Source organism: Phyllobates terribilis, unplaced genomic scaffold (genome assembly GCF_046119375.1).
Source record: "Phyllobates terribilis strain yellow unplaced genomic scaffold, ASM4611937v1 Scaffold_5__5_contigs__length_657084704, whole genome shotgun sequence".
In the NCBI taxonomy this organism is placed as follows: Eukaryota; Metazoa; Chordata; class Amphibia; order Anura; family Dendrobatidae; genus Phyllobates; species Phyllobates terribilis.
The window spans coordinates 221,619,157-221,643,152 of NW_027362765.1; the positions used below are offsets into that span (position 1 = coordinate 221,619,157).

The following is a 23,996-nucleotide window of genomic DNA, read 5'->3' on the forward strand; positions in this document are numbered from 1 at the left end:
AACCCAAATATACAGTACAGACCAAAAGTTTGGACACACCTTCTCATTTAAAGATTTTTCTGTATTTTCATGACTTTGAAAATTGTACATTTACACTGAAGGCATCAAAACTATGAATTATCACATGTGGAATTATATAGCTAACAAAAAAGTGTGAAACAACTGAAAATATGTCTTATATTCTTGGTTCTTCAAAGTAGCCACCTTTTTCCTTGATGACTGCTTTGCACACTCTTGGCATTCTCTTGATGAGCTTCAAGAGGTAGTCACCGGAAATGGTCTTCCAACAATCTTGAAGGAGTTCCCAGAGATGCTTAGCACTTGTTGGCCCTTTTGCCTTTACTCTGCGGTCCAGCTCACCCCAAACCATCTTGATTGGGTTCAGGTCTGGTGATTGTGGAGGCCAGGTCATCTGGCGTAGCACCCCATCACTCTCCCTCTTGGTCAAATAGCCCTTACACAGCCTAGAGGTGTGTTTGGGGTCATTGTCCTGTTGAAAACTAAATGATGGTCCAACTAAACGCAAACCGGATGGAATAGCATGCCGCTGCAAGATGCTGTGGTAGCCATGCTGGTTCAGTATGCCTTCAATTTTGAATAAATCCCCAACAGTGTCACCAGCAAAGCACTCCCACACCATCACACCTCCTCCTCCATGCTTCACGGTGGGAACCAGACATTTAGAGTCCATCCGTTCACCTTTTCTACGTCACACAAAGACACGGTGGTTGGAATCAAAGATCTCAAATTTGGACTCATCAGACCAAAGCACAGATTTCCACTGGTCTAATGTCCATTCCTTGTGTTCTTTAGCCCAAACAAGTCTCTTCTGCTTGTTGCCTGTCCTTAGCAGTGGTTTCCTAGCAGCTATTTTACCATGAAGGCCTGCTGCACAAAGTCTCCTCTTAACAGTTGTTGTAGAGATGTGTCTGCTGCTAGAACTCTGTGTGGCATTGACCTGGTCTCTAATCTGAACTGCTGTTAACCTGCGATTTCTGAGGCTGGTGACTCGGATAAACTTATCCTCAGAAGCAGAGGTGACTCTTGGTCTTCCTTTCCTGTGAGCCAGTTTCTTTGTAGCGCTTGATGGTTTTTGCAACTCCACTTGGGGACACTTTCAAAGTTTTCACAATTTTTCGGACTTATTGACCTTCATTTCTTAAAGTAATGATAGCCACTCGTTTTTCTTTACTTAGAATTTGTATTATGGCAAGAAAAAAGCAGCTAACAGTCTATTCAGTAGGACTATCAGCTGTGTATCCACCATACTTCTGCACAACACAACTGATGGTCCCAACCCCATTTATAAGGCAAGAAATCCCACTTATTAAACCTGACAGGGCACACCTGTGAAGTGAAAAACATTCCCGGTGACTACCTCTTGAAGCTCATCAAGAGAATGCCAAGAGTGTGCAAAGCAGTCATCAAAGCAAAAGGTGGCTACTTTGAAGAACCTAGAATATAAGACATATTTTCAGTAGTTTCACACTTTTTTGTTAAGTATATAATTCCACATGTGTTAATTCATAGTTTTGATGCCTTCAGTGTGAATGTACAATTTTCATAGTCATGAAAATACAGAAAAATCTTTAAATGAGGTGTGTCCAAACTTTTGGTCTGTACTGTACATTAGATAGACCACTAATCCAATCACATTGCAAGTGATATGGTTTTGACCCTGGTGGCAATGTGCAGTAATACCATGACATTCCTGATGCAACTAACCTACCATAGAATATTCAACTTCCAATAGCTGAAGAGCCTCACGCAGGGGCCTGGAAGAACGCCTTGGTCCCGAGCCTCTGGTTGGTGAACACTGCATTATATGGATATCCCATTGATTTCAATGGATACAGTATAATGCTCCTTTTATATTTTAGTCATGTTGCAGGAAACGTATATCTTTCTCATAGATCCTATGAGAGGTAGAAGCGATTCCTAGGGGTCTCAGCAGCGGAACACCTTATAATAAAACCTTTCTTAGTAGAATAGATTGTCCAATCTCCTTTAATGTTTATAATATAAGATACAAAAAGACCTTTACGTATAGTATTATGGTTTGTGACTAGGTGCAACCTTCAGATTGCATTGCTTTTTGCTATGACATTTCTTGCCCCTTTTTCCAAAAATGCGCCCTAATGTTTCTATTTTTTTACCTACTGATCTAATATTTACTTATATTTCTAATATCTCGCTTGTAAATATTCACTATGGTATATTCTCACATAATCAGCATAAATAAATAAAATGTACATCTTATGACATCTTATTATGTGGTAAGAATACGCTGAGGAACATTTACTGTTATTGATTATCAGCCGGTTACTCTTTTCTACCGTGATATTTGGTCAATTTGCAATCATGGCCGCGCCACATCTTTGGCTTTTCCTGCACTCTTAATGCCACCAATTAAATGGCTCCCAATTAGACTTGTTGTATTTCAGTCTATGTGTTGCCCTTTTCTGTGTAAATCCCATGTCTCATTTTCATTGTCAGCGTAGGATTCCTCCATTTCTTGTCACTATTGTATCACAGGCTGCTTATTCTCTCGACCCATCTCTCTCTCCGTTCTCTCTGGATTCCCATATCCTGGCAGCAGCCTTCCTCTCCCTCTCATTCAATCTTCTCTTTCATGTTTCCTACCTCCCTTCTTGCTCTCAACCCGCTCACTTTTTTCTATCCTGCAGGATAAAAAATAGAGTTTGCAGAGAGAGGAGAATCGGTGACAAGACAAAGATGGAAAAATCCATGGAACAGAGGTAGAGTGATAACTAGTAAAGAAGCACAATAAATAATGAATGGTAAAAGTCAGCATGCAGAGTAGTACGAGAGTATAATACAGCCATATTATTCGTGCTTTTATTGTGGAGTTAATGCATTCTGCATGAAGGGTTATCTGTGGTGGACATGTAAATCTGAGAGGCAGGAGGAGGGCCTGGGAATTGTATGTCTTAGTATTTAGAACAAGGTTATATCCCTTGATACATTCAACTAGAACATGGTCCAAAATTAAACATTGTCAGCTGCCTAATGGATGGATTCCAATATTAACATTTAATATGCTGGACAATACATAATGCCGCTGGATAATGTGTCTCTAAATTGAGTGCGGGAGTAATAAAGCAAAGTATGGGTATATTTACTGACTGCAAAGCCAAGGGACGAAAAGTGCTCATGGGCGGCATACCATTGGTCCAACCTGTGCAGCCACAGAGGGGCCCAAGAGGTAAGGGGGCCCACTCCTACCTCCTCCAAAGCAGGTGGAAATGTGATTTATGATGAGATATTGGCCTGCAAAGGGCCTATATACTTTATTTGCACAGAGACCCTCTTCTGTCCATGTCCACTCCATGCCCCACTGCATATAGGACTTAGAAGGAAGACGTAGGCTTAAAGGTGTTGTCCACTTTAAGGAAAGTGAGCCCCAAACTGTGTAAAATATCTAATATAACAAACACAGGAGGTACTCACCCTCCCTGGGTCCAGCTCCGGCACCCCACCGCTGCTCCAGTCCCACTATTGTAGCTGCCGCGGTTGTCAGGTCAACACCAGGCATCCCCACTCTAGCCAGTTACTGAGCCCTGGATATTGGAAAATGGGAAATAAATTCAAAATGATATAAATTGTGGAAAAAAAACACAATTCCACAATTGTTTTTTGGGTTTCATTTTTACAGGGTTAATTGTGCTGTAAAAATAACCTAACAACATGACTCTATAGGTCAGTACGATTATAGTGATACCAATTGTATAGTTTAATTTTTCTTTTATTAAAAGGGTAAGAAACAAAGTTGTAAATTTGTTAAACTTTTTTTTTTTGTTTGTGTCGACACATTTTGAGTCCTGTAACATTTTCATTTTTTGGTTAAAGGAGGTGCGTGAGGGCTTGTGTACTGCATGGCGAGCTAACATTTTTATTGATGCCATTTTGTGGTAGATGCAATGTTTTGATGGATTTTTATTGCATTTTTTGGCTGACCAAAAAACGCAATTCTGACATTTCAATCTTTTTTGTCTTTATGATGTTTACTAGTCAGGAAATTTTTTTATTTTTGATAGATCAGACTTTTACGGATGCTGCAATACCACATATGTTTATTTAATTTTTTATTTCTTTATTTTTAATGGGGTAAAAAGGGATTATTTAATATCTTTATTTTTTTTATATTTTTAAAATCTTGTTTTTACTTTATTTTTTAGCCCCCCTTAGGGTGCTAGAACCATCGACCATCTGATTACTTGTACTATATACTTCTATGCTTCAGTATTGCTATATATAGTAAAAATCACGGTCTAATATGAACACCAGCCATGGGCTTGTCTTCAGAGAAGCACCTTCATGGAAGGCAGTGGGGCTTTGAGCAGGACCCTGGCTGCCATGGTAAATCCTCAGCACCCCGGGCGAAATGGTACGCCTCTCAAACTCAACACTTTTAATGCCAATGTCAGAGATTGACAATGGCATTTAAGGGGTTAACAGCAACAGAGCTCAACTCTGCTTGTTACTATTACAGCCAGCGTCTGCCAGTTATTATGCAGGCTCAGCTCCTGAGCTTGAATCATACACAGGGACCCGACAATGGCTTTACAATTATGTCCTATGTTAGGAAGGGGTAAAGGCCATGGACACCTTTGAAGTATTTTTTACAGATGCTAGTGATTACCTTTCATTTATAAAAGTTTCATAACAGTTTCAGTCTGCAACCTTCATTTCTATACACATTTTCCAACCCCCTTATATACATTTTTCAGTCTGATCGAAGCTTCAGATTTTTGGCTCTCCTATTAATGTAGCTGGATGTGAAGTCTATATGTCTCTCAGTAATATAGGCTGGATGTGAGGTCTATTTGACTCTCAGTAATATAGGCTGGATGTCATTTCTCTTCTATCCAAACTGTTGTCTCTAACTCTGAGAAGATGGAACAGGAGAGCGGCATCAGAGCTGAACAGGAGCTCTGGTCAATTGGTAACATTTTTACAAATTGTAAATCCTACATAAAGGACTTACAGAAACTTTGTATCAGCAAAAGAAAACAAATACAATTTTTAAGAAAAAGTGCTATTAAGAAAGTTACTTATTGTACCTTTGTAGGAAGCAAATTATTAATACAAATATTTTGGGGAAAAGTGTATATAGGTTTTGAATTTCATGTCATATTACTCTGAAAAAAAAGAGTAAACTGTTAACATCTATATTTTTTACTTCTTCTTTTAAATAGAATCTTTTACTTAAATGATTTCCCTATAATAGTTATAGGTGATCAGCCAGCCACATACCAAACTAAGATGTAGGTGTTTACATATGATTTATTTGTGTTTTATTCTTAATATTGTTTTGCCATCAGGACAAAAAGCTAAGCTGAGCTCTTGGGAGGGAAAATAGACTGCAATAATGGCAGTGCATATGCTATTTGTGTGCCCCTGAACAAGTCAGAAAATTAGTTACCATTCATATTATGGCCCGATAATAGTGACAGCCACAGTGGCCCACACCAGTGACATGCAAAGTGCCCCCCCCCCTCTATATGGCCCCCCTCTATAACAATGTCAATTACAGCCTTCCATGAGAAAACAGCCAGAAGAAGACAATGCTTCAAGCTGCTGTGCCATTCTGTTATCACCTACAAGTGGCCAATTAGTGGTCGCTCACAGTAACTAATTCCATCTGTTGCAGAGGTATTAGGGATAAACTTTCTTCTTTTCTGCTTTCTAGGAGAGAGATAACATCTGACGGCTTCTTTGCTCTCAATGATCAGGCAGACTGTTCACATTCAGGAGCATTGTTGCCTGATCCTAAATCTAGAAAAGTCACCTGTGCCTTATGCAGCTGCCTTCCCCTTTACCAGGAGGGTCGCACATGGCTTCCTGGCAGCCAGTTGGGCATCAATGATTTAGATAATCACAGAAACATATATACTATATGTGCAATCTGTGCGTATGTACAGGGACCCAATAGGAATGGGAGCTACTATAATTTTACTCACTTATATTTATTTCACTTACTTTTATAGTAAGTATGTCTTTGGAGTGTGGGAGGAAACCCACACAAACATGGTGAGAACATACAAACTCCTTAAAGATGTTTTCCATGGTGGGATTTGAACTCAGGACCCCAGTGCTAGGCCACCCTCATGACATATACTGTAAAGAACTATGCAGATTCCCATCCAAGTCTTTTCTTTACTGCTGGTACTTTGGTAAGAAATTTTCTGGAGCGTAATAAAATTTCTAGCATGTGGCTAGCATTTCGTTTTGATAAAAAAAATTGACAATTGTTTTTTCTTTTTAGTGAGCCCAGGTTTCCACATATCCAGGCCACCCATTTATTGTAAGGTTTTTTTGTGCCTCAACTGATTACAACTGATGACAATACAGCAACGAATGTCATCAACCTGTTTCACCAGTTTCCAATGCAAACTGGTGAGCTGGATTGAAAAATCCAACACGTAGATTTCTCTGATCTGGATTATTGAAGGGTTGGGATTGAACAAGTGATGCCCCAGATGAATGTGTACGATCCCATCCAAACCAATGGTATCCATTCCTGCATCAGTTTCCCAGCCGTGCCAGAGGCAAAAAAAAGCCGGATTGCCGAATATGTGGAAACGAGGCCTTAGCAAGGAAGGACTGTAACACGTAAATTTCTAACAGGAGTGAAATGACAGAGAAGAAATGGTGGTCAGGTTAGGAGGATCATAGACACTGACGGAGAGATAGCTGTATATCTAGAGGGAGAGCGGCACAGATGTACAGATAACAGTGTCAGAGTGAGGAGGCAGCAGTATGGGAGATGGCTGTGTATTGGTAGAGAATTGGAAATAGCAGGGCAACTCTATGGGAAAGGTTAAACTGAGAAGATTAATATCCTGATTAAGACCGTAGGATTGTGTGTCTATGATCCGCTGTACTGGGGATGGCTCCTCTCCCTCCCATCCACCTTTATGTTGTATAAAACATGAGTGAGGAGTGAGGAGGGAGAAACTGTAATTTCTAACAGTGTTCTTATCTCTAATCCTGAGCCAAGGGATAGAAGAATAGAGGGACAGTCACAAGGACAGTGATACAGTAGGATACATGCAGAGACACTTGGAGAGAGGTAAGATGAAGAAGAGGGGGTGAAGAATGCCCTGTTTTGGGTATTAACTAAGCGAGTGTAAAAAAAGAGTTACTGGCAAGAAACATAATAACTGAGCGTGTGTCACATTGTAGTCAGGAGAGAGATGCCAGTTCTAATGAGTCGTATGAAAGTTTAAGGCACAGAGGAAGGAATCAGTGGTGATATTATAGTCAAGCTGAAGGACAGCGGAACAAAGGAAAGTATTATTATTGTAAATCATGAGGAAATGGTTTTAGAAAAAGTCCCCAAAGGGTATCTGACAGAAGAACACTAAGCAATCTTAGACCAGAAGCAAAATTATCTAAATGTTGGTTATAATCATGCATGTATGACCCATATTAACAGGAACACCTATTTTTCAGGGCTTCAGAAATCCAAACTAGCAACCTGTGACGAGATGATCTGCAGGTGCCGACGGCAATGAAGGGTTTGGGGGACACCCGTAGCCGGCACCTGTCCGGAAATCTGGACTCTCATTCAGACAGCCTGTATGTTCCACAAGAAAGGACACCTTACCTAATCAGTTCTACTGAGGCTTACCCACCAGAACCTCGATACCCAGACAACTCCCTACACCCTGACTGCCTGTATCCCCTCAACAACCAGCTCTCAAACAGTAGCACCTTTCCTCGTATCCACTTTAATTCCCATTATGAACCTCCTGAGGAGACACCACCATATCCAACCCCACATGCACCTCCTGCCAAAATCAACCGCCTTCCTGCCAGCCTTCTGGACCAGTTTGAAAAACAGTTGCCAATTCACAGAGATGGCTTCAGTACACTTCAGTTCCAAAGGCAAGCCCCAGATGGAAAGGACCGTAGTGAAAGCCCGGGGCGGATCCGACATCTAGTTCACTCTGTGCAAAAACTGTTTGCAAAGTCACAATCCCTTGAGGGCGGTGGAAGGGCCAGTGTTAATGGCAAGAAAGGTGTATCAGAAGATGCTAAAGGAACAAAACGTAGTAAAAGTAAAGAACGAGGAAAAGGGGATGGTAAGGGCCAAGCTCGAGGTGGTGGAGTTTCTGGTTGGTGGAGTTCGGATGACAATTTAGACAGTGACACAGGCAGTTACCGCAACCCAGCAGGAATGATGACTCTTGGAAGGCGTCCTGATCATGGAACCCGACATTTCTTGAGCGGATATAATACTATCAGTGAGAGCATGTTGAAGGCATCCAAAAGCAATAATGACCTCAAGTTCACACCCTTCCAGCCCCCATCACTAACCTTGTCCCCACTGCCTACACCTCGAGAGGTGATCCCTGCTAGCTCAACATCATCACTCAAAAGAGGTTCTTGGTCGACGCTAACACTAAGTCATGCCCGAGAGGTGTGCCAGAAGGCATCAGCCACCATAGACAAAGCACTGCTCAAGTCCAAGTCTTGTCACCAGGATCTTAGCTACCAGTATCTGCAGGTAGGTTATGAGGGTTGAACATAAATCGAAAATACTATGCCAAAATCTGATTAGTACTGCATGCTTGAATGTTTTGTTTCTTAGGGAAAATTTTCAAAGTCAATGGGTTTGGATAGCATGAAACCCTATTAACCTATTCACCTTTCCATTACATTGCAGTTGAAAAAATAGAAAAGAGCATCTGCTGGGTCAATTATAGTATTATAAATCATACACTGCTGCCCACAAATCGGCTAGGTTTTGTTTTTGTTAATTTTCTATTGCTTTCCCCAGATCTAAGCTCTATAGCTGTGTTATGGCCCCTTATCTTCACAACCTCTACTCTAATATAATCATAACATAAATCGAATAGCTATAGGACTTTTTTTTTACTTTTAGGCAGAAACACATTTTAGCTAACAATTTCTTTGTCTTTGGTAACCTCAGTGCAGAAAACCAGCAATTAAAAGTTATTATTTTATTATTTTATCCAATTTCTAGATATATTTGTCCTATAACTATCATTTACAGGTGCCGAGTGGAGAGTGGGCAGGGGCACCATGCAAAGATGATGACATCCCATGTCGACGGATGCGAAGTGGAAGCTATATTAAAGCTATGGGTGATGCAGACAGCGAAGACTCAGAAGGAAGTCCCCAACCTTCCCCCAAAACTGCAGCAAGGAGGCAGAGCTACCTCAAGGCCACACAACAGTCACTAAGTGAACAGAGCACCACACAAAGGTAACAAGAAAAGGATTTCTCTATTTTTACCAATAATACAAATTTAGGTGGACACCTTAAAGAGGAAACTGATCTTATAGAGATGAATTTTGACTGTGAATATAGTGCCCCCCTGTGGTGGCCACATAGTAATACTTCTGCATTCATCAATAGATTTATATTTGGATACTTTGTCATTGTATATATGCTATAATTTAATGTGGCACTGTATATATCACATAATGGAGGTTGTGGCAAAATATAACTAGGGAAGAGGAGAAAGCAAAAACGTGGGATTTGGTTAATTCCGCATCACAAGCACAGACAGTGAAAATGGTTGATTCATACAACCCTCCAGTTCTTCTGTAGGGATAGCATGCGGAGCCACTTACATGCTGCCTTTACAGAGGCACACAACATCTCCATTGTTCTGTGATGATGCTTAAAAGGTGTCCTCCAGAATATGACCCCCATGTTTTTTTTCTCCTGCACTATGACATCCCCATAATTGATTTCTCCCCCCACTTAAGTTAAGGCCATCACATTTTTATTGAACCACGGGTTGTTTTGTTTCCCAGGTGCCAACACAATGCCTAAATCTCTAAAGGTCAACTACAGTTTATCTTAATTACTCCAGCATTATTTCAGAAGTTTCCACTTCTGGTGAATATCTCTTATTACCCTTCTAATTTTAATGTACTAGTATTATTTTTTTCATCTCTGAAAGCCCTATCCAATATAATGTGTCCTTGAACCTGTGATACATGTAAACTGTTCTTTTTGATTATGCTATACTAATAATACTCCAAATACTCCATTGTTCAAAGACAATATAGAACAAATTAACCCACAGGGAGATTCCAACAACTGAAAAAAGCAGAACAAGATTTTTGTTCTACAGTTTTTTTCCATTTCTGATTGCTTGTCTCAAGGTTATGCACCTGAACATATGAACACAGTATAATACAGCCACAATACATTACTAAATTCAGTTTAAGCGACAAGGTTGAATTTATATGCTGCAAATTTGTTGTAGGAATTTCCAAGCATGTATCAGTATTCTGAATCGGACCTGTAGAAATCCATAAACTTGCCGTCAAAAAAATATAACTTTTTGAGTTTCAGTCACATAATTAGATGCTTTAAATATATTTGACGACACCCAAGTAACATATCAGCCACGTTTGTCTAGTTAGTCCATTGTCCACATTTATGATAATATACAGTTCTGCAATGTGTTTGCTCACTCCACAATACAAATTGTCTAATTCTAAAGATGCCATACAATATGGGGAAGTGTAGATGTTTTTAATGTGTAGTTTCTTAAAGTGTTAATCCAATAAACAAGATATAAGCTTGCTGAAGGTGCAACTGCCTACCACCCCACATATATACGTGGGGTGTATATACAGTACAGACCAAAAGTTTGGACACACCTTCTCATTTAAAGATTTTTCTGTATTTTCATGACTTTGAAAATTGTACATTCACCCTGAAGGCCTCAAAACTATGAATAAGGCTATGTGCCCACGATGCAGAAATGAAGCAGAAAATTTCTGCAGCATTTCTGCATCTCCCTGGCAGAAAAAACGCATGCAGATTGTGCATGCGTTTTTCCTGCAGAATACATGCGGATCCACATGCAGATTCACATGCGTTTCCGCATGCAGATTGACAAGCGCTTTCCAGGCGATAGCATCACTTGGAAAGTGCTTGACAACTAGGTCACACTGTATAAATCCATGCAAACAGCATGGATTTATACAGTGTGAACCGTAAAAATTAAAACAAATAAAGCTATACTCACCCCCGAGGCCCCGGCGTGTGCAGCAGCGCTCGTTCCTGTCTGGTTCCCGGCTGCCGGCATATCGCGAGTCAGAGCGGTGAAGGGCCTGCGGTCACATGACTATGACGTCACCGCAGGTCCTCAAGCGATGCCGGCATTCAGAGAGAAGCCGCTGAACAGGTGAATATAACTTTATTTGTTATTTTATTCTTTTTTTACAGGTACAATGGTACCCAGGTCTGGATGAGAGTCTCCTCTCCTCCAGAACTGGGTACCATCCGCTCATAGAGACGCATAGAAGCCGCTTGTAGAAATGTACAGTCGCGGTTTCTATGCGTTTCAATGCAAGTCAATGGCGGGAGTTCCGCTGCGCTACCGCAAAATTAAATGACATGCTGCGGATTTTTGTACGCAGCATAAACGCTGCGGAAAAATCCGCAGCATGTGCATAGAACATGCGGAATCCCCTTGGGGACCATGGGGTGCGGATTACCTAGCGTTTCACAAGCGTTTATGCTGCGGAAATTCCGCAGCATAAACGCTTGAAAAACGCTACGTGGGCACCCAGCCTTAACACATGTGGAATTATATGCTTAACAAAAAAGTGTGAAACAACTGAAGAACCTAGAATATAAGACATATTTTCAAAGTAGCTACCTTTTGCTTTGATGACTGCTTTGCACACTCTTGGCATTCTCTTGATGAGCTTCAAGAGGTAGTCATCGGAAATGGTCTTCCAACAATCTTGAAGGAGTTCCCAGAGATGCTTAGCACTTGTTGGCCTTTTTGCCTTCACTCTGCGGTCCAGCTCACCCTAAACCATCTCGATTGGGTTCAGGTCTGATGACTGTGGAGGCCAGGTCATCTGGTGCAGCACCCCATCACTCTGCTTCTTGGTCAAATAGCCCTTACACAGCCTGGAGGTGTGTTTGGGGTCATTGTCCTGTTGAAAAATAAATGATGGTCCAACTAAACACAAACCGGATGGAATAGCATGCCGCTGCAAGATGCTGTGGTAGCCATGCTGGTTCAGTATGCCTTCAATTTTGAATAAATCCCCAACAGTGTCACCAGCAAAGCACTCCCACACCATCACACCTCCTCCTCCATGCTTCACGGTGGGAACCAGGCATGTAGAGTCCATCCGTTCACCTTTTCTGCATCGCACAAAGACACGGTGGTTGGAACCAAAGATCTCAAATTTGGACTCATCAGACCAAAACACAGATTTCCACTGGTCTAGTGTCCATTCCTTGTGTTCTTTAGCCCAAACAAGTCTCTTCTGCTTGTTGCCTGTCCTTAGCAGTGTTTCCTAGCAGCTATTTTACCATGAAGGCCTGCTGCACAAAGTCTCCTCTTAACAGTTGTTGAAGAGAGGTGTCTGCTGCTAGAACTCTGTGTGGCATTGACCTGGTCTCTAATCTGAGCTGCTGTTAACCTGTGATTTCTGAGGCTGGTGACTCGGATAAACTTATCCTCAGAAGCAGAGGTGACTCTTGGTCTTCCTTTCCTGGGGCGGTCCTCATGTGAGCCAGTTTCTTTGTAGCTGTAGCGTCGGCGTCCCTGCCTCCTGCTAGGCAGGGACGCCATTCCCCTCACCTCTCCGCTCCGTGCCCGGCGTCCTCCTCCCGCTCTGCTGGCAGCGCGCGCTGCTTCCCGGTCACTGTGCTTAGGGCGCGCACGCGCTCCCTCTCTCTTAAAGGGGACGCGCGCGCTGTCCTAAGGAGTCCCCGGCCAATGGCCGGAGGATCTCACCATATATAAGGCACCTCCTCCAAAATGGAGGTGCACGAGCAATGTTGTTGCAAAGCCTTTCAACTCTGCTTCAGCCCTCAGGTCCCGTTGCCAGCTTTTTTTCCAGTGCTGTCTACCTGCTTGCAATCCTGCGGTCCGACAGTCTGCCTACCAGCACCTGCCAGTCTGTCTATGGATCAGTCCGCCTGTGGACCAGGAAGCACCTGCCAGATACCTGCCTGATACCTGTCTACCTGCTTGCAATCCTGCGGTCCGACAGTCTGCCTACCAGCACCTGCAAGTCTGTCTATGGATCAGTCCGCCCGCGGACCAGGAAGCACCTGCCAGATACCTGCCTGATACCTGCCTGATACCTGCCTGCCTGCCAGCCTGTCCAGAGACTCTTACTCGCTCACCTGGGAGCGCTCTCCTGCTACCCGCCTGCTAGCCTACCTGTAGGCTTAGCCGTCACTTGCTGTAACCACCTGCCTGTCCAGAGACTCTTACCCTGCTGTCACTTGCCGTGACCACCTGCCTGTCCAGAGACTCTTACCCTGCTGTCACTTGCCGTGACCACCTGCCTGTCCAGAGACTCTTATCCTGCTGTCACTTGCCGTGACCACCTGCCTGTCCAGAGACTCTTACCCTGCTGTCACTTGCCGTGACCACCCGCCTGTCTAGAGACTCTTATCCTGCTGTCACTTGCCGTGACCACCCGCCTGTCAAGAGACTGTCCCCGTCACTCGCCGTGACCTCCTGCCCTTCTACCCAGAGACTATCCCTGTCACTTGACGTGACTGCCTGCCCGCTTTCCCTGGGAGCCACCCGCTTCCTTACAAGGACTGCCCCTTTGTATAGTAGCTCAGAGGTTCCACCTCCCAGACCCGTTACAGTTTGCTCGGGCCATGGAACCCGGTGGCACCCAAGCTCCCTCGCTCTCGGACCTATGTCATGAACTATCCCGTCAGCAGTCCCAACAGGACTCCATCTTGGGCCACCTGCGTAGTGTTAACTCCCGCCTGGACACACTGACCGCCTCATCGGGAGCTGCTTCCACCCGCACAACTACTACTCCGGCAGCGCCGCTGCCCATCAACACCATGGCATCCCTTCCCGGTCCACGCCTTTCCGCCCCATCCTCGTTTTGGTGGAGATCCCAGCCTGGCACGAGGCTTCATTATCCAGTGCACCCTGCACTTTGAACTTTTGGCATACCAGTTCACCACTGACCGAGCCAAGGTGGCCTTCATCATGTCCCATCTCACTGGGGAGGCACTGGCTTGGCTAAATCCTCTATGGGAGAGAGGAGACCCCCTGGTATCCAACCTGCCAGCCTTTCTCACGGCCTTCCGGAAAGTCTTCGACGAACCAGGACGAAAGACCTCATCCGCCTCATCTCTGCTACACCTCCATCAAGGGAGTCTCACCGTGGGCCAATATGCCATACGGTTCCGTACCCTTGCTTCCGAGCTTGCCTGGGATAATGAGGCACTGGTTTCCGTCTTCTGGGAGGGCCTGTCCGGCCGGATTAAAGATGAACTTGCCGGTCGGGACATTCCTACCACTCTCGATGACTTAGTGACACTTGCCACCCGGATTGACATCCGGTTCCAGGAGCGCACCAAAGAGGTCACCCGTGAGAGGAGGTTTCCACGCCTTGCTCCTACTTTTCTGAATCCCGTCTCTTCCTCTGTAACTCCCCGGGCGCACTCACCAGAGCCCATGCAGGTCGACCAAACCAAGATGGTCAAAACCCGTCAAGAGTCTCGCCGTGCCGAGGGGAGCTGTTTCTACTGTGGTAGTAAGGAGCACCGGATCCGTTCCTGCCCGGAGAGGTCGGGAAACGCCTGTGTCTAGGATCGCTCAGAGAGGTCGTCCTAGACGAGAATAAATCCTCTCCTTCTCTGATGCTGTCGGTCTCTATCATCTGCAGGGAAAACCGTTACTTTGAACTTGCTCAACTTGATTCTGGAGCTGCCGGAAATCTCATTTCTCAGTCCCTGGTAGAGAAATACCGCATTCCCACCAAACCTCTGGCTGTACCCTTATCTGTCGCCTCCGTGGATGGGGGTCTCTTACTGCATCCCATCCAACTCATCACCGAATCCAGGTGGGAATGCTGCACTCTGAGAGCATCTTCTTCCATGTTCTGCCTGGACTCTCTCACGCCCTCTTCTAGGCCTGCCTTGGCTCCAGAGATATGCACCCGTGCTTGATTGGCAGACCGGAGAAGTCCTTCGCTGTGGGCAGGACTGCCATAAGACTTGTTTAGTTCCCGTTCGTCCTGCCCGTCCTTCTCCTACCCCAGCCAATCTACCCGGCCTACCGGTTCCCTATTGGTCTTATGCGGACGTCTTTAACAAAAGAGAAGCAGAGACATTACCCCCTCATAGACCATACGATTGCCCAATCGACCTGATACCCGGCGCTACTCCTCCCCGTGGGCGTATTTACCCTTTGTCCGCTGCTGAAACCCGGTCCATGTCTGAATATATCGAGGAAAATCTGGCCCGCGGATTTATCCGGAAATCTACCTCCCCGGCGGGAGCAGGCTTCTTCTTCGTCAAAAAGAAAGAAGGCTCACTCCGTCCCTGTATAGACTATAGAGGCCTTAACCAGATCACGGTGAAATATAAATACCCCCTTCCGCTCATTCCTGAATTATTTGACCGTCTGAGGGGTGCTAGAATCTTCACCAAGCTGGATCTCCGTGGGGCGTATAACCTGGTCCGTATCCGTCAGGGAGATGAATGGAAGACGGCATTCAACACCCGGGACGGCCACTATGAATACCTCGTAATGCCCTTCGGTCTCTGTAATGCTCCCGCCGTCTTTCCAGAGTTGGTCAATGACATCTTCCGTGACCTTCTCTACTCCTGCGTGGTGGTGTACCTGGATGACATCTTGGTCTATTCTCCGGATCTTCCCACACACTGGAGGGACGTTCGTCAGGTCCTGCTCAGGCTCAGGCAGAACCACCTCTACACAAAATATGAGAAGTGCCTCTTTGAGCAGACCTCGCTTCCATTTCTGGGCTACATAATTTCTCAGACCGGCCTACGAATGGATCCTGAGAAACTGTCTGCCATCCAGAAGTGGCCCCGACCGGAGGGGTTGAAGGCTATTCAGCGGTTCCTGGGCTTCGCCAACTACTACCGCCTCTTCATTCCGCACTTCTCTTCCCGGACTGCCCCTATCTCTGCGCTCACCCGTAAGGGCGCTAATCCCAAAGAATGGCCACCCGAAGCAGAGGAGGCCTTCCTTTTCTTGAAACAAGCTTTCTCCTCCGCCCCTGTGCTGCATCGTCCGGACAGCAACAAACAATTCTTCCTAGAAGTAGACGCTTCCTCCTCCGGAGCCGGAGCGGTACTCACCCAAAAGTCGTCTTCCGGAAGAATGGTAACCTGCGGCTTCTTCTCCAAACTCTTCTCCTCTTCTGAGCGCAATTATTCTATAGGAGACCGAGAATTATTAGCCATTAAGCTGGCACTGGAGGAGTGGCGTTACCTGCTCGAGGGGGCTCTTCACCCGGTAATAATTTACACGGACCACAAGAACTTGGCTTACCTCCAGAGTGCCCAGAGACTTAACCCACGCCAAGCCCGGTGGTCCTTGTTCTTCGCCCGCTTTGATTTCATTCTTCATTTTCGCCCGGCAGACAAAAACATCAAAGCTGATGCCTTGTCCCGATCCTTTTTGGTCTCTGATCTAGAGGAGGAGCCTAAGCACATCATCGACCCCACCAAAGTAATGCAGGTGGCCCCCGTGAATCTAAATCGTCTTCCACCCGGTAAGACGTTCGTAACAGTACCTGATCGTGAGAAGGTCCTACACTGGGGACATTCGTCTAAGCTAGCTGGCCATGCTGGTCAGAAAAAGACCCTCCAGCTTATTACCCGGCATTACTGGTGGCCTACCCTGCACAAGGACGTAATAGACTTTGTTTCAGCCTGTGCGTCCTGCGCCCGCAACAAGGTTCCTAGACACCTGCCAGCCGGCCGCCTCCTGCCTCTTCCTGTACCTGCTGCCCCGTGGCAGCATATAGCCATGGACTTTATAACGGACCTCCCTGTCTCTGCCGGTTGTACGGTCATTTGGGTGGTCGCTGACCGCTTTTCCAAGATGGCTCACTTCATTCCCCTGCCGGGCCTCCCGTCTGCATCTGAGTTGGCTAAAGACTTTATCCATCATATTTTCCGTCTTCATGGTCTTCCTCTCCACATCGTATCCGATCGAGGAGTTCAGTTCACCTCTCGCTTCTGGCGAGCCATGTGTAAATTGCTGGGGGTCACCTTGGACTTCTCTTCTGCCTATCACCCACAGTCCAATGGTCAAGTAGAGCGGATCAACCAAATTTTAACCAGTTACCTCCGGCACTTTGTTAATGCTCACCATTCCGACTGGGTGGATCTTTTACCGTGGGCCGAATTTTCCTACAATAATCACGAGAGCGAATCTTCCTCCAAATCCCCGTTTTTTATAGTCTACGGTCAGCATCCTCGGATCCCGTTTCCCGTCTCCACCTCGGTGGACAATCCGGCTGCGGAATCACTTGTTAGCGAATTTTCCTCCATTTGAGAAAGTACCAGATCCGCACTTCTTCAGTCATCCGAGCGGATGAAAAAACAGGCTGACAAAAGACGTCTGGATCCGCCACAATTCCGTCCTGGAGATAAAATCTGGCTCTCGTCCAAATATGTCCGGCTCAAGATTCCTTCCTACAAGTTAGGGCCTCGGTTCATCGGCCCACTGGAAGTTATCAAACAAATCAACCCGGTGGCCTATAAATTGAAACTCCCGGCCAACTTGCGGATCCCTAACTCATTCCATGTATCTCTACTCAAACCCGTTGTACTTAACTCTTTTTCCAAGTCTACAGGTACGCCTCCTGCTCCGATTTCCGCTGAAAACGAGTTTGAGGTAGAGAACATTCTGGCCGGTAAGAGGAAAGACCTTTTTTCTAGTGGATTGGAAGGGGTTTGGTCCTGAGGAGAGAACGTGGGAGCCCCGGGAGAACATCCATGCCCCTCTCATCCTTGATAAATTTCGCTCTGGCCTAAAAAGGGGGGTGCCTAAAGGGGGGGGGGGTACTGTAGCTTCGGCGTCCCTGCCTCCTGCTAGGCAGGGACGCCGTTCCCCTCACCTCTCCGCTCCGTGCCCGGCGTCCTCCTCCCGCTCTGCTGGCAGCGCGCGCTGCTTCCCGGTCACTGTGCTTAGGGCGCGCGCTCCCTCTCTCTTAAAGGGGACGCGCACGCCGTCCTAAGGAGTCCCCGGCCAATGGCCGGAGGATCTCACCATATATAAGTCACCTCCTCCAAAATGGAGGTGCCCGAGCAATGTTGTTGCAAAGCCTTTCAACTCTGCTTCAGACCTCAGGTCCCGTTGCCAGCTTGTTTTCCAGTGCTGTCTACCTGCTTGCAATCCTGCGGTCCGACAGTCTGCCTATCAGCATCTGCCAGTCTGTCTATGGATCAGTCCGCCTGCGGACCAGGAAGCACCTGCCAGATACCTGCCTGATACCTGTCTACCTGCTTACAATCCTGCGGTCCGACAGTCTGCCTACCAGCACCTGCAAGTCTGTCTATGGATCAGTCCGCCCGCGGACCAGGAAGCACCTGCCAGATACCTGCCTGATACCTGCCTGCCTGCCAGCCTGTCCAGAGACTCTTACTCGCTCACCTGGGAGCTCTCTCCTGCTACCCGCCTGCTAGCCTACCTGGAGGCTTAGCCGTCACTTGCTGTGACCACCTGCCTGTCCAGAGACTCTTACCCTGCTGTCACTTGCCGTGACCACCTGCCTGTCCAGAGACTCTTACCCTGCTGTCACTTGCCGTGACCACCTGCCTGTCCAGAGACTCTTATCCTGCTGTCACTTGCCGTGACCACCTGCCTGTCCAGAGACTCTTACCCTGCTGTCACTTGCCGTGACCACCCGCCTGTCTAGAGACTCTTATCCTGCTGTCACTTGCCGTGACCACCCGCCTGTCAAGAGACTGTCCCCGTCACTCGCCGTGACCTCCTGCCCTTCTACCCAGAGACTATCCCTGTCACTTGACGTGACTGCCTGCCCGCTTTCCCTGGGAGCCACCCGCTTCCTTACAAGGACTGCCCCTTTGTATAGTAGCTCAGAGGTTCCACCTCCCAGACCCGTTACAGTAGCGCTTGATGGTTTTTGCAACTGCACTTGGGGACACTTTCAAAGTTTCCCCAATTTTTCGCACTGACTGACCTTCATTTCTTAAAGTAATGATGGCCACTCGTTTTTCTTTACTTAGCTGCTTTTTTCTTGCCATAATACAAATTCTAACAGTCTATTCAGTAGGACTATAAGCTGTGTATCCACCAGACTTCTGCACAACACAACTGATGGTCCCAACCCCATTTATAAGGCAAGAAATCCCACTTATTAAACCTGACAGGGCACACCTGTGAAGTGAAAAACATTTCCGGTGACTACCTCTTGAAGCTCATCAAGAGAATGCCAAGCGTGTGCAAAGCAGTCATCAAAGCAAAAGGTGGCTACTGTGAAGAACCTAGAATATAAGACATATTTTCAGTTGTTTCACACTTTTCTGTTAAGTATATAATTCCACATGTGTTAATTCATAGTTTTGATGCCTTCAGTGTGAATGTACAATTTTCATAGTCATGAAAATACAGAAAAATCTTTAAATGAGGTGTGTCCAAACTTTTGGTCTGTACTGTATATACATACTTTATATATGTAGACACACGCAAAAATAGCTGCGAAGCAGCTGCACTATAGGCTGCAGTATAGGGTGCCGAGCCTCAAAGACATAGAAAGAAGCAGTGGGGAAAAGCGCACACAGTAGAGTGACCCTATTTAAGGATGAAAGAAGAAAAAGTAAAAAGGTATTGCTCACCTGAGGGATTGTGTGGTGCCCTTGTTTGAAATTCCACCTGCTGCTGCCTCGTGGCTGGGGGAACACACAGGTAAAAATTCTCCATATACAGAATAAAAGTACTTTGAGGATAGGCTGCACAGATGGAAAAGAGTCTCTTGCAGTACCATGTCCAAAGACAAATGCTCCGATGCATTTGTGCTTTGACATGCTATTGCAAGAGACTCTTCTAACCACACAGCCTGTCTGATAAGTGCTTTTATTTCCTATATGGAGCCTCCAAGACACTCACTCTCCCTGTCTTGAATATAATACAGAAACAGAGGCAACACTCCAATAAAAATATTGTGCAAAAAGATGGACTTTATTAGCCCATGTGGAAAGCTTTGGTCCAAACACAGAACCTTTCTCAAGACTTGAGAAAGGTTGTCTTTTTGGCACAAAGCGTTGCTACATAGGCTAATAAAAGTCCACTTTCTTGAATAATATCTTTATTGGAGTGTTGCCTATTTTTTCTGTGAGATATATATGACTCACCCCCTGGGCCATGTTGTGTAGCGTTGCGCACGCGGGGAATACCCGGAGCCGGATCCGATAGGGGTAGTAGTCCTCGTGGCGGTGACCCGGTCCGTGCCCAGGGTGTCAAACTAAGTGGCGTTATTGGTATGATGGTAATAGTGTCCGACTACGCCACCCGTTGAATGCGGCTATGAAGCCACCGCTGCAGGGCAGTCCGCTGAGGCCGGTGGTACGGATGTGCAGCGTGGATGGTATAACCCCCAACGGGAGGGGTATGGCCTCAGGGCAGATGGTGAAGCAGGAAAAGATGACAGTGGTAGTGGTGGTGTGACAAGGAAGCTCAGAGACGTGCAATTGCAGTTTTCACAGCTTTACTCACAGTTCTTTATCAGGTCCCTTGTGCACAGTTAGGACCACCCGAGCCGTGCTGCGTCCACCAGGTGCGGGACTCGGCCAACTCCCAGGCAGTTCCAGAGCGTGGTCCTGAGCTCCCCTCTCTTCCTTTCTACTGGCCGTCCCCACCAGGGATCCACCTTTGTCCAGCTCCCTCGGGCCTTCTAGTGGTGAAACCTTTCCCGGTTTCCCTGACCCTATATGGTATGCCTTCCTGGTAGATATGGCGAGGGGTCGCGCCAAAACTTGTCCACGACCTCCGGTTCCTGGCTAAGGATAATTGGCCTCCACCAGTTTGGGATCCGGCACCCTGTTCTGCCAACCCTTCACCCGTTATTCCGTGGGATCTTAGGGTTCCTTCTCTTCCTGCGTCTCTGGGCCTTTCCTGGTGTTTCTGTTCCTTCTTCCTCTTACTTCTCTCTCTCTCTGCTTCAGGCCTCCTCTCCAGGCCTGGCTCTGGAGCTGGGCCCAGACTGAGCCACAGCTCCCTGTCAGCCCTCTCTGGCTGAGCTCCTCTCTGAACAGACAGACCTTGTCCTAAGATGGTGCCCACCTTATATACCTCCTTCTGACACCCGAGCCCAGGTGACCAGCACCCAATGGGCTCCTACCTATGCCCAGAGTCCCTCCCCTGTCTGCTCCTACACCACTGGGATGTTCCTCCCCCCCCACTCCAGCCAGGGACAGAAGCTGTCGTACCTGCACATCTATCTGGTGGGAGTACCGTTGGTCTGTCCCCCGGAAATGGGGTGAGTGTAGTGCATGCAGCTAACTGAGCCCAGTTCCACACTCCATCCTTACCCGGGAGTGGAATACCACACCTCTGGTCTGAGGTGCAATACCCCTGTAGCAGCCGAGTCCTCGGGGTGCTACATATATATATATATATATATATACATACAGTGGGGAAAAACAGCATTTAGTCAGCCACCAGTTGTGCAAGTTCTCCCACTTAAAAAGATGAGAGAGGCCTGTAATTGACATCATAGGTAGACCTCAACTATGAGAGACAAATTGAGAAAACAAATCCTGAAAATCACATTGTCTGATTTGCAAATTTTTTTTTCAAATTTTGGTGTAAAATAAGTATTTGGTCAATTACAAAACACTGTTTGGTCACTTTTTAATTTTACCATTGCTCTCACCCCTAGAGGTACAGTAGCATGAGGCGGTGTCTACAGTACAACCCACAGAAGTTGGCAGGTAGTGCAGTTCATCTAGGATGGCACATCAGTGCGAGCTGTAGCAAGAAGGGTAGCTGTGTCTGTCAGCACAGTGTCCAGAGCATGGAGCAGATACCAGGAGATGTGGAGGGGGCCATAGAAGGGCAACAACCCAGCAGCAGCACCGCTACCTCCGCCTTTGTGCAAGGAGGAACAGGAGGAGCACTGCCAGAGCCCTGCAAAATGACCTCCAGCAGGCCACAAATGTGCATGAGTCTGCACAAACGGTTAGAAACCGACTCCATGAGGATGGTATGAGGGCCCAACGTCCACAGATGGGGGTTGTGCTCACAGCCCAACACCGTACAGGATGCTTGACATTTGCCACAGAACACTAGGATTGGCAAACGTCGCCACTGGCGCCCTGTGCTCTTCACAGATGAAAGCAGGTTCACACTGAGCACATGTGACAGACGTGACAGAGTCTGGAGACACCGTGGAGAGCGATCTGCTGCCTGCAACATCCTTCAGCATGACCGGTTTGGCAGTGGGTCAGTAATGGTGTGGGGTGACATTTCTTTGGAGGGCCGCACAGCCCTCCATGTGCTCGCCAGAGGTAGCCTGACTGCTATTAGGTACCGAGATGAGATCCTCAGACCCCTTTTGAGACCATATGCTGGTGCGGTTTGCCCTGGGTTCCTCCTAATGCAGGACAATGCCAGACCTCATGTGGCTGGAGTGTGTCAGCAGTTCCTGCAAGATGAAGGCACTGAAGCTATGGACTGGCCCGCCCGTTCCCCAGACCTGAATCCGATTGAGCACATCTGGGACATCATGTCTCGCTCCATCCACCAACGTCACGTTGCACCACAGACTGTGCAGGAGTTGGCAGATGCTTTAGTCCAGGTCTGGGAGGAGATCCCACAGGAGAACATCCGCAACCTCATCAGGAGCATGCCCAGGCGTTGTAGGGAGGTCATACAGGCACGTGGAGGCCACACACAATACTGAGCCTCATTTTGACTTGTTTTAAGGACATTACATCAAAGTTGGATCAGCCTGTAGTGTGTTTTTCCACTTTAATTTTGGGGGTGACTCCAAATCCAGGCCTCCATTGGTTAATAAATTTGATTTCCATTGATGATTTTTGTGTGATTTTGTTGTCAGCACATTCAACTTTGTACAGAACAAAGTATTCAATGAGAATATTTCATTCATTCAGATCTAGGATGTGTTATTTGAGTGTTCCCTTTATTTTTTTGAGCTGTGTATACAGTATATATATATATATATATATATATATATATATATATATATATATATATATATATATATATATACATACAGTATATATACACAAAGTTGACGTCATAAGTTTACCTACCCTTAGAGTCTTAGGATGAAGTCATTGAAATTTATATTTGTTCTCTATATTTATACTGTCAATGAATGATAGGTTAAAGAAATAATTTGGGATATTTACTTTATGCGTGAATAAAGCAAATGTTTATAAACCAATGATATAATTTATTATTCACTATATTAAAATTATAATTTGACGGAACATTTAAATATTCCAAACGATGCTATTGTGGCGCCCCTGAGGCTTCAACCGCCACAGGGATGCTGCACTTCTTCAATGGAGTGTGGTGTTCCTCCTCTGCGGTAAGGCCAGTGTTATAGCCGTGACCTAACCTTTTGCATCCAACACTACACTTCTCCACCAGAGGGAGCTAGTATGCACTAGGTGCTGCTCCCCTGGTTACAGGGAGACTGGGGAACACAATGTGGTAGGAACCAGTTAGTGGGTGAGGGTGGAGGACTTACAAGTTAGTTACACTTTAGATTTCATATTTAATTAAAATGCCATCTTTGATCTTGGTTCTTCGGCTGTTGTTCTTCTCTTGGCTGGTCCTAGTTAGTCGGTCTCCTGGCGCAACCTGGCTAGTCGGTCTTGGTTGCTCTGTGCTGTCATATACTGTGTGTTAATGTGACCTCCCTCCGGGAGCGCAGATCCTGTGTGGGCCTGCACCGGCAAGGGACACAGCTCTCGCACCCTGGCCTTGGGACGAGAGGTAGGTTGCAGACAAAGAATGTCTCAACCCGGCCAAGGACCAGGATCAAGAAGGCCCGGAGCTTAAGAGTGTAGCTCCACAGCAAATGGATCCCAGGCAGGATGCAGACGGAGCGGTGCACGCGACCTGTCCTCGCCAACCTGATATATTTAGACGGACTCCGGCTGCAAGAGGGGTACCGGCCCCCGACACCCGACCGTGCTACTCTACGTCCTGGACGGGAAAG

At 46.4% G+C, this 23,996-nt stretch overlaps 1 protein-coding gene across 2 annotated transcripts in view; it reads left to right on the forward strand.

Moving 5' to 3' along the window:
• The window catches only part of DLGAP4 (DLG associated protein 4), a 261,005-nt gene that overhangs the window by 94,178 nt on the left and 142,831 nt on the right, over positions 1-23,996 (forward strand). Inside the window, exons 2-4 of one of the 2 annotated variants that reach the window (XM_073683832.1) lie at positions 2,688-2,759; positions 7,480-8,536; positions 9,047-9,258. In XM_073683832.1, the coding sequence (XP_073539933.1) occupies positions 7,538-8,536; positions 9,047-9,258 (1,211 nt within the window). In that variant the 5' untranslated portion in view covers positions 2,688-2,759; positions 7,480-7,537. The remainder of the gene's footprint in view (positions 1-2,687; positions 2,760-7,479; positions 8,537-9,046; positions 9,259-23,996) is intronic. The other variant, XM_073683833.1, reaches the window with a different exon arrangement.